General features: G+C 37.2%; 2 protein-coding genes across 2 annotated transcripts; one reads left to right on the top strand and one right to left on the bottom strand.

Annotated features, from left to right (window-relative positions):
• Positions 1-2,797: 2,797 nt before the first annotated feature.
• LOC123723308 lies at positions 2,798-7,912 on the top strand. Its single transcript, XM_045685892.1, has 3 exons — positions 2,798-2,879; positions 6,696-7,524; positions 7,597-7,912. The coding sequence occupies exons 1-3, from the start codon at positions 2,798-2,800 to the stop codon at positions 7,886-7,888; spliced, it is 1,203 nt and encodes a 400-aa protein (XP_045541848.1). The 3' UTR covers positions 7,889-7,912.
• A 1,447-nt stretch (positions 7,913-9,359) lies between these two features.
• On the bottom strand, positions 9,360-10,214 carry LOC123723174. Its single transcript, XM_045685736.1, has one exon. It carries the CDS (start codon positions 10,131-10,133, stop codon positions 9,474-9,476), a length of 660 nt encoding a protein of 219 aa, XP_045541692.1. The 5' UTR covers positions 10,134-10,214; the 3' UTR covers positions 9,360-9,473.
• Between the last annotated feature and the right edge of the window lie 827 nt (positions 10,215-11,041).

Raw genomic sequence — 11,041 nt, 5'->3', positions numbered from 1 at the left:
AGAGTACGGTTAATTCATCCCAGGTAGATACTTGTTCCTTTACGCTTCTGAACCAATGCAACGCGTCCCCTACGAAAATTTCAGTTCCGAAAGCTAACAACTTTGACCCTGGGATATCGCGTGCTCCACTAAATTCGTGTGCCTGCTGAATAAATGAACGTACGCAGGATTTACCGTCATATTTCAATTTACTAAGTTCGTTTGAAATTTTGCTGCCGCCTTCACACGTTACCGTAACATTGACTGGTAAAGTCGAAGGTCTGCCTGGTTCCTCAGAAAGATCGACATTCTTGGTTTTAAGAGTTAATAATTTGTCGTACGCTTGTCTAAACAAAACATGACACTTTGCATGCTGGTCGGCGAGCGCGTCGCTAACGTCAATCCGGCCTAGCCTATGGTAGACGTGATGTAGGTTATTCTCAGTTTTGGCCAAAAATAATTATCTTTAGAACCTTCAGAGAGATTTGAAATAATCCTTTCTAAAATTTCCACACAGCAATTCAAATCACGTGGAGGTTCCAAATGCGAAACAAGAATATTCTCGGATGGATATAATTGAGATAATTTACTAATCTGCTTCCGTAAATCCGCAACCGTGTTGGCGGGTATTTCGTTTCTTATAGCCACCTCATATTCAAGTTCGCTCTCATTCAGGGCAGAAAAGTTAATTGGATAAACCATATTAATCGAGATACTAAAATATTAAAAAAAAAAAAAAAATGAACCGGAAGTAGGTAGTTGTAAATGGCACAAAAAATAAAGAAGAAAAGAAAAGAAAAAAAAATCGGAAGATGAAATTAAGTTAAAAAAAAAATAATAATAATAAAAAAAAATACTCCGTTCTCTTACACTAAATTAATGTAACGCTCTGGTTTCTTAATAAAGATAAAGAATACAACAAAATTATAAAAGCAAAAAAAAATATATATTAAATTGCAACTAGTGTGAACGCAGCCTTATATTCAATTTGCGCTTACGCGCGGTAAGATAACGGCGCGCAAAACAAAAACATTTGTCGGTACCTCGAAAATAACAATGTGAACGTAATTCAAAAACAGTAACGGAAAATAAAATAAAACAACGGAAATTAAAAAAAAAAAATCACATATAAAATACCTTAGTCTAAAATTTGTTTATTTGCACAATAAAAAGATGACGAATTACTACTTTCACCCTAGTTGCTGCAAACCAAAAAAAATAAAAAGCGTTTTACAAAATCACACATCGCAAAACTAACTACTAACAGCGAAAGCAGAAACAGATTAACCCACGACGAGGGCGCCAATGTACCGTCCCGCAAGGCTTAAAAGGGTGTCCTTGCGCCCTGGGTCCCTAACTCCCTAATGAGGTGAGAAAAGAAACTCAGGTGGTAACAAAAGATATATATAATATTACCAAGCACTCAGCGGTAGGCACATAAAATTTATAAGGTCGTGGGGTAACGTGCTATCAGTCTCTGCTTCCGCGGCGTTTATTACTCCCCTGCTTTGGCTGAACTACGGTGGCGTCGCCCAGCGACAGATGAGCGGCGGCAGGCCAAGGAACGGCAGGACAGGAGGTGCACGTCGACCGTAGCTGGGTGCTCCCTAGGCAGCTAAGCGGCGGCCGCAGGAATTCGGTAGACGTCGGTGCTGAGGTCGCAACGGCAGGTCAGCTACCGATGTATGAAGCTGGCAAGCGATAGCTTGCTCGGAGATTGCTAGCTTGATTGTAGCTTGCAGTAAAATTCGTACAGTGCTCCTGGAAATTCAAAACACCAGACCGTTAGTTCGGTAAGGCGTTGTTCCTCCGTCTGGTATCCACCATCAGCAACTCAAGAAAAGCAATACGTAGCGGCTTGACGATGGTGGAACTATCAGAACGGAGTTTACAAAGCAAAAGCGAAGCAAACGAAAATTAAAATAAATTTAAATAAAATGCGAAATAACGTATTATAAAGATAAAGGATAAATAATGAAAAATCAGCAATAAGATCTTATGTAAAATAAAGAAAACACAAATTTAAATGTACAAAAGAAATAAGTTAAAGTTTTAAAAATGACCGTTAGCAACAAGAACAAAGAACGTTTAAAAAAATACGGTTATAAAGGACAATTACATTTAGCAACATTACATATTTTATTTTATGTGCCATAAAACTTACCCTAAAACGGGAACAAGTACTTAAATTGTATTAGTATTAATGTAGAAAAAAATAACTTTAGAACGCCAACGTTAGCCGGAAACGATCACACCAAGACTAAGACGCCGGTGACCGCTCTTCTCAGGAGATTGCAGGCAAGTGACCCGGCACGTATGCAGCGACCCCGCCGAGCCCAGGTCGCCCCTCTAACCCGCGCAGTCCCCGCGGCGCGTGCGCCGCAGTGCACAGACTATGTGACGTTTTAAATACGTTACAAAATACCCATTTCAAACATACCAATATTTATATAAATATAATTCGATTCTAGCCATTACAGCCATTTTTCGCGCAAACTCAGAGAGGTGCGATTTTTGTGACGCCGAGTGTATATCGAATTCGTCAAGTAAAAGATCACAAAGCTCTTTCCATGACGATAGTTGACTTTACACGCCACGATACCATGTTAAAGCTTGACCCGTAAAGAGACTGAAAGCAGACGTAAAAAGTCGTGCTTCAGTAACATTATAAGCTAGTGCGTGGTCTTTTGATAGATTCTAGAAAAGACCGAGGACTACCACTACCATCAAATTTAACGTTCCACTTATCCACATTTGTATTTGCTGCACAAGCTATAGTAGGCGACTCCAATAACGTTGGCGACTTCGCCTTGTCAAGATGTTCAACGCAATCTATAGAGCCGCCAACCTGCAGCGGTCGCAGATAGCCACGGCGGAACTCATCCAAGAGGCGACCAAACGTAAGTTTGCGTTCGCCTTAGCCCAGGAGCCATATATAGGCAATCGCGAGGAGACGATGCAGCATCCAGGGACAAGGACAGTGCAATGAATAGATGGGCGGGTAGTGTGCCAGAGTAAACATCAGCTTATAAATTTTATTAAAGTTTAAAACAATTATCGATGTAAAAAAGTGAATTCATGCAAAATTGTAAAGTTAAACACAGAAGACCTAAGAAGAAGTGTTAGTTTCAAAATCTATAACAGTTTAGAAGTGATAAAATTAAAATATCGTACACGGTTGAAATTTTGGTTCAAAGTCTACACTCAAGCTCCATATACAACGCTGTAAATCATTTTTAAGTTTTAAACTTACACGGAATATTACTCGCTCAGTAAGTACACAGTCTAAGAAAGGTATGCGAATTATAACCTTTAAATAAATCATCAACTATAATTTATAGTACGAACATTCAAAGGCAAATACAATATAGCGCCATCTATGAGAAGATACAAAAATTCACTAGATAATAACGAAACTTACCATCGAACCCAATCAAGTAATTCTGTTTTTCCACACCAGGTGTCGCTAGTAACCAAATATCGATAGATACAAAGTAATATTGAAACGAATTATCAAAAGAGCATACATGGCTTATACATGTGCGGGCTGCAGAAAAGATATTAAAAATAGATACTTTCTTACGTGTTCAAAATGTAACGACAAATATGACATCGAATGCGCTAATGTTCCTGAAAAAAGATTTATTAATACCATGACCAAGGAACATAAAGATGCTTGGAAATGCCCTCTTTGTCCCTCGAAAATGAGTAAAAAAGACAATACGGGCACACCTGTACGTCAATACCAGGACGACGAAATATTAACTCCATCGAAAAAGAATATTAACGCCACGAAACGTAAATTACGACACCAAGCAATATCTCCTGTTTTAGACGACTCAGAGTGCTTATACCTTGGAAACACTCTGACATCCGAAAGTCCTTCAACTAGAGAAAACACTCAGTCATCACCAAATATAGTATCAATAAGTTTATGCCAATTAAATACACTGACAAAACAGAATCTTGAAGAAAATAATAAGATCGTGATATCACAAATTGGCCAGACCATAAAAACGGAAATCGAAGATGTTCTGCAAAATTTTATACAAGAATAGAAGCAAACTAAAGAAGAAATGCAAATAAAATTTACGACATTGGAAAATAATATCTCTCTCTTGGATGTTAAAATTCACTCTCTGGAAAATGAATGTGCAAAATTACAAGAAGATAATATAATATTATGCTACATAAAAAACTCGACGAAATTCAAAGTCACCCTCATGCTTCTCAAAACTCGACAATAGACAATGAAAAGATAGTTGTACTCCACGGATTAACCACCACCTACTGGGAAACTGAAAATGAATTGTTGGATCGTGTTGCTTATATCTTTAACGATATTTTGAATATAGATATACCACAGTACATTGAAGAGATTACATTCATAGGAGGAAAGGGTCTAAAAAGGCCCCTTAAGATTGAATTAAACAGCAAAAGACTAAAGAAATATATTTTACAGAATTCTATATACTTCAAAAATTCCGGATTAAGTGTTTCAGAATACCTAAATGAATCTTTACTAAGGGAAAGAAGAGAGTTAAAAAAGGTCATGCTAAATGCTAGAAAAAAGGGACAACGCGCTTATATAAAGAACAATAAATTGATAATAAACGGAAAAGAATATACTGAACACTGTTTAAAAGAAATTTGTGAAGATCTGGGAAATTCCAACCAAAAATTAATTTCTAAATCTGCCAAACATGAATCAGAGAACTTGCTTAATTCTACAATAAACGACCCTTCGACTTCAACTACATACCCGCCCTTTCGGAACTAACTTCTCTATTTTTTACCAAAATATGCAAAGCGTTTGCAATAAAATTCATCTTCTTGAAGCATGGATAGAAGAAAATCCTAATACTGAAGTTATTTGTTTAAGTGAAACATGGTTGAATAAAGAAAAAATGGAGTTATTCAAGATAAACGGCTACAACACATCGTCGTACTTTTGTCGCAAAACACGAAAGGAGACAGAAGGAGGAGGAGTATGCATTTTGACAAAGAACTATCTAGAAACAATAGAGAGTAGTGATATCAAACTTTTGTCGCAGGAAAATAATTTTGAGATTTGTGCCATAGAAATACTTAAAAATAATTTACTTGTAATAAATTTGTACTGGCCGAGTAACAAACTAAATAAAACAAAAAAATACAAAGACATATTCCTAAAAAATATCGATAATCTACTTAATTTATTAGAAAAAAAGTATCAAAATAAATTCATAATAATAGGTGGTGATCTAAACATCGATTTTTTGAAAAATGACCCTTTAAAAAAATCATTAACAAACCTTATGTTGTCTCGAAATTTCTACCAAATTGCTGATAAACCCACTTGAATAAATAAATGCATAGATCTGGTATTTATTAATTTCAAGACTCCAAATAACAAATTACTAATTCATGATTTCGGATTCAGTGACCATAAAGGCTTACTATTCTCGACAACTACAAATACAAAAATTTCACAAAATTTTACAAGGACCAAAAGAATATTTAGCGAACATAATATCATACGATTTAAAAATGAACTCCAATCCATAAACTGGGAGGAAATTATAATACCTACAAAATCAGTAAATGAAAATTATAATAAATTTTCTAACACACTCAACGAAATTTTAGATAAATGCATACCAAAAAAAACTATCACATTAAAAACTACAAGTAAAAAAACTTATCTCACACCAGGATTGAGAACCTCGTGTCGAAACAAAAGGTTGTTAAAATTATTAAATTCTCAAATAAAAAACGATTTATTAGACCAACACTGCAAATGATATACAAAAACGCTTAAAAGAGCAGTCTTAATGTCGAAAAAAACTTTCTATATAAAAAAATTCGAAAATTCTAAAAATAAAAATAAAGCCTTGTGGAATATAGTAAATAGTGAAACACGCCGAAATAAAATAACTATAAATCAAAATATTAACTTAGTTTACAAAAAATCATGTCTCAAGAATCCTAAGGAGGTTGCAAATGCTTTTAACAATTTTTTTACATCGATAAGTAATTCGTGTAATTCTGAATGTGAGAAAAATTCTAAAATTTTGAGATTACAGAGTCAAGTCGAAACTCGGTCGCGCAGACATGCTGGCCGGATTGTTGGCTGGAATAAGCATGTAAAAGATGCTCACGGGAAGGCCAGGCTAAAATATCAGCTGGGGTTATATCACAACAAACCAATGTCAGGCGAAATTTATAAAGACATGTGTTCCACTCGAAAAATTTTTAAAAGCAAATTAAGGTGGTGTCAGAACCATCAGGAACAAATAAAGCTTGATATAATTGCTACCCACCACAAGGCTAACAACTTTCAAAAGTTCTGGAAGTCTACCAAAAAGCTAGACGTTAGACCGGGCCTCCCCGTGAGTGTTGGAGGGGCTGATAATCCGGAGGGCATTGCTAACATGTTTTTAAACCATTTTAAAATTGTCTCTCCACTTGGATCGCCTCTACGGGTGCTTGATGACGGACATTGTCGTGAGGCCGACCATGTGCGCTTTTCCGCAAAGCAGGTGTACAATACAATAAGTAAAATGACTCGAGGAAAGTCCCCTGGTCACGACGTCTGAGTATTGAGCACCTGCAGTATCCGGATCCACACATAGCTCGAGTGTTAGCTATGTTTTACTCGCTGTGTATGTGTCACTCTCATCTTCCTACCGATCTAATGCGAACAATTGTTGTACCTATTATTAAAAACAAAACAGGAGACGTTGCGGATAAGAGCAACTATCGACCCATCTCGTTAGCTACTATCATTGCCAAGGTGCTGGATAGCCAGCTGAACGCGCGTTTAAACCAGTTTTTGCGATTACATGAAGCGCAATTTGGCTTCCGTAGTGACCTGTGCACGGAAACCGCCATTCTCGGACTTAAGCATACAGTACAATATTATACAAGTCGACGTACACCTATCTATGCTTGTTTCTTGGATCTCTCACGTGCTTTTGACCTCGTATCATATGACATCTTGTGGAACAAGCTACGAGAGAGAAATGTACCAGTCGAATTGTTGCGTATACTTCAGTATTGGTACCACAACCAGATAAACTACGTTAGGTGGGCCGATAAGCTCTTGTCGCCATACAGTTTGAACTGTGGAGTTAGACAAGGTGGGATAACCTCGGTGAAACTTTTTAATCTCTATATTAATGACCTGATTGTTGAGCTCAGCAGCAAGAAAATTGGATGTCGCATTGATGACGTAAGTATCAATAACATCAGCTATGCTGATGACATGGTGCTGCTGAGTCCAACAATCAGGGCAATGAGGAACTTACTGGCTTGTTGTGAGTCATACGCTCTGACGCATGGCCTAGTATATAATGTGGCAAAAAGTGAATACTTGGTCTTTGGGGCAGGTGGTGGTAAATATCCAGAGGTCGTACCTGTAATTAAACTGAATGGTACTGAACTAAAACGCGTCTATCAATTTAAATATCTAGGTCATTATGTGACTGCCGACCTTAAGGATCAAGTGGATATAGAGAGGGAGCGTAGGGCGCTGGCAGTCCGATGTAATGTGGTGGCGCGAAGGTTTGCTCGTTGTAGCAAGCAAGTAAAAGTAACGCTTTTCAAAGCTTACTGTCAAGTGTTCTATACGTGCAGCCTTTGGACCAACTATACGCAGCGGGCTGTCAGTGCTTTACGCGTCCAATACAATAATGGATTCAGGATGCTGATGGGGCTGCCTCGTTTCTGCAGTGCATCTGGTATGCTTGCTCAGGCAGGAGTTGATGGATGCCATGCCATCATAAGAAAAAAGTCTGCTTCGCTGCTCTGCAGACTGAGAGCTAGCTCCAACTCCATCCTGGGCACCATAGCATGGAGATTTGACTCTCCGCTGTTACTAGGAATTGTTCGTAGATGCATTTCGAACAATAACCTAGTAACAAAATAATTTAAATATGAACTGTTTTATTTTACTAACATAGTCGTAGGATCTGTTGTTTTTATTTTTATTTTTATTTTCTACTAACACTTTATGGATGTAACTGGTCCGAAATAAAAGTATTTTATTTTATTTTATTTTATTTTATTTATTATTATTTCGTCGAAAAGTACAACATTCTCCACAACCAGCAATATGGTTTCCGAAAAAAAAGATCCACTATCCTTGCAATTTATAAATTCACTCAAAAAATATTAAATATAATAAACGATAAAAAATAAGCAATCGGAGTACTGCTTGATATGAGCAAAGCTTATGATAGGATTAACTATAAAATTTTATTAAACAAAATGTATGGAAATGGTATTAGAGGAATTGCCTTTTCGTGGTTCAGATCGTACCTCGCGAACCGTTCGCAGTATGTGGAAGTAGAACATACCGATTTCTGTACCGGAAAGATAAAGCAAATAAGATCAGACCAAGTATCCGTCACTGTCTCTATACCACAGGGGAGTGTCCTCGGATGTCTCCTGTTCTTACTATACATTAACGATCTTCCCCAGGTGCTGGAGCACTCTGGTGTTTCGTGCACTTGTTTCGCAGATGACGTCTCATTGGCATTCCACTGTTCAAACCGCGAGGAATTAAAGTTAAATTTAGATAGTATACTTGATGTAACCACAGACTGGTTGTTCCGAAATAATTTAGAATTAAATCTACAAAAAACTAAACTCTTACAATTTAGACCACATCAAAAAGCTCAACTTATATTAAACTATTCATATCAATCAACAACGATAGATTTCATTCAATCCGCTACTCTGTTAGGAATCGATATTGACAGTCACATGAACTGGAAGCAACATATTCAAACACTCTCAAATAAATTATCTTCATTTATATACGCCCTCAATCAGCTAAAAAGAGTAACAAACCTGAAAACAGCACTAGCGGCATATTATGCTTATGCTTGTGGCAACTTTAGAAAACTTAATGTCAAGTGAGTGGGGAGCATGTGAAAAAGTTTTGCAATATATTAGTTAAATATTAAATAAGTTTTATTTGTTAAAAGTGTATAATATTAACCCAAATAACAAAAACAGTACATGGCGCAGTCTTTGATACGAACCTTCACGCCCGCAATTGTTGAAAAACATTAAGTGTAAATTTAGTTGGAAGAACGTTACAAGTTTAACAATGTCTGGCGGTGTGGAATATCGAATGCCCGAACCATTAAATCTTGACAACATTGACGGGCTATATGATAGATGGCAAAGATTTTTAGCCAGCTTTAAAATATTTATTGCAGCTGCTGGATTAGGACAGGTTACAGAAAATAGAAAAGCGTCCATTTTGTTAAATTGTGTTGGACAGCCGGCACAGGAATTGTATTTCAATCTCTTAAAAGACCAAAAGGAAGATGGACTAAAATATGAGGATGTCATTAAAAGTTTCGACGAATATTTTAATTTATTTTTTTTATTTATTTATTTATTTCGTGCATCATTAGATAACACATAATGGAGAAAAGAAAAAAAACATTAATTTTAGGAAAAAACATTACACCCACATAAATACTAAAAGAGACTAATAATCAAGGCAGTCTGTCGCCGGTCATGTGGACGTGTGCACGCACCCAGTGTCGCACAATCGGGCAGTCAAACTTGTCGCTAAGACCTCTTAGTATGGTGTTGGGGCTGTCCCGCACTCTGCGTAAAAGCGAAGCTATCCGTTTGCGCAGCACGGCGTTAAAGCCGTCAGTGTGCGCATGCGCAAACATCTCGGATGCGCTACAGTGGCGGGGAAGCCCCAGCAGCATCCTAAGGCTATTGTTGTATTGTACACGAAGGGCGCTGAGAGCCCGCTGCGTGTAGCTAACCCACAGATTACACGTGTACAAAGTTTGGCAATACGTCTTAAAGAGCATGATTTTTACACCTGTACTACATCGCGAGAATCTGCGCGCCAGCATGTTACAGCGGACAGCCATCGCCCTTCGCTCCCTTTCAATGTCATTGTCGTCCTTCATGTCCTCAGTTACAACATGTCCGAGATATTTGAAGGACGACACCCTTAGTAAGGCAACATCATTTAATTTGATAGGAGGAACATGTTCTATCTTGCGACCCCTGGCTTGGAATACCATTAGCTCGCTCTTGCGGACATTGTAGATAAGGCCATGAGCACTGGCATATTCCTCACATATCAAGATCAGTCGTCTCAGAGCGGCGGCCGAAGGACTCAGCAGCACCATATCGTCCGCATAGCTGATGCTGTTCACTGTACGGCCATCGATGGAGCACCCGACACCGGTACTGCTGAGCTCGACGATTAACTGATTTATATACATATATGATTTAAACCCAAAACAAATGAAGTTATTAATACCTTTCAATTTAATAAAAGGATGCAAGAGGATGGTGAAAACTTTGATAATTTTTATACACATTTAAGAAAATTAGCTCAAAATTGTAACTTTGATAATTTTTTGGACCGGATGCTCCGGGACAGAATTGTAATTGGAATAAAAGATAGGAATTTACAACAAAAATTATTATCGATTAAAGACTTATCCTTGGATACTGCAGTGGAAATCTGTCGGTCTTCGGAATTGGCTACGGAGCATGTTAAGACCATAAATGATGACCATAGACAAGAAAATGAATTGAGTGAAGTTCAGGTTAGGAAAATTCAACGACAAATGACATCTCAATGGAACAATAAACCTAAGTATAATAATTTTTATCTTTGTAAGAAGTGTAATACTAAACATGGACCAAGAAATTGTCCTGCATTTGGTAAAACTTGTACTTTCTGTAAAAAATTGAACCACTATGCGGCTGGATGTAAGATAAAGAATAAAGTCAACTGTATTCATGCACACTCTGAAGATGAAAATATACAAGATACTCAGGATTTGTGACTATTAAAAGTGTGTGATTCTATTAACAAAAACAATACGGAATGGACAGAATCACTTTGTATTGAGAATAAAATTATGACATTTAAGTGTGATACAGGAGCACAAATCAATGTTTTGTCTTTAAGTGATTTAAAAAAGCTTGTAAATTATATGGATACAAATTATAAACTCATGGACACAACAGTAATTCTAGAGGTTTTTGGGGGAACTCAGATCAAACCAGCTGGTAAGGTCTTTTT

Source organism: Papilio machaon, chromosome W, assembly GCF_912999745.1.
Source record: "Papilio machaon chromosome W, ilPapMach1.1, whole genome shotgun sequence".
Taxonomy (NCBI): domain Eukaryota; kingdom Metazoa; phylum Arthropoda; class Insecta; order Lepidoptera; family Papilionidae; genus Papilio; species Papilio machaon.
The sequence above is the reverse complement of the archived record's forward strand: the minus strand, read 5'-3'. Positions and strand labels throughout refer to the sequence as shown.

What these genes read in the sequence shown, in the direction of transcription:
- LOC123723308 (XM_045685892.1), top strand. Translation starts at nt 2,798, where the DNA reads ATGTTCAACGCAATCTATAGAGCCGCCAACCTGCAGCGGTCGCAGATA. An exon ending in CATCCAAGAGGCGACCAAAC is followed by an intron (nt 2,880 to 6,695) that starts GTAAGTTTGCGT and finishes AAAACAAAACAG; the next exon opens with GAGACGTTGCGGATAAGAGC. An exon ending in TGTAATGTGGTGGCGCGAAG is followed by an intron (nt 7,525 to 7,596) that starts GTTTGCTCGTTG and finishes CTATACGTGCAG; the next exon opens with CCTTTGGACCAACTATACGC.
- LOC123723174 (XM_045685736.1), bottom strand. Translation starts at nt 10,133, where the DNA reads ATGGTGCTGCTGAGTCCTTCGGCCGCCGCTCTGAGACGACTGATCTTG.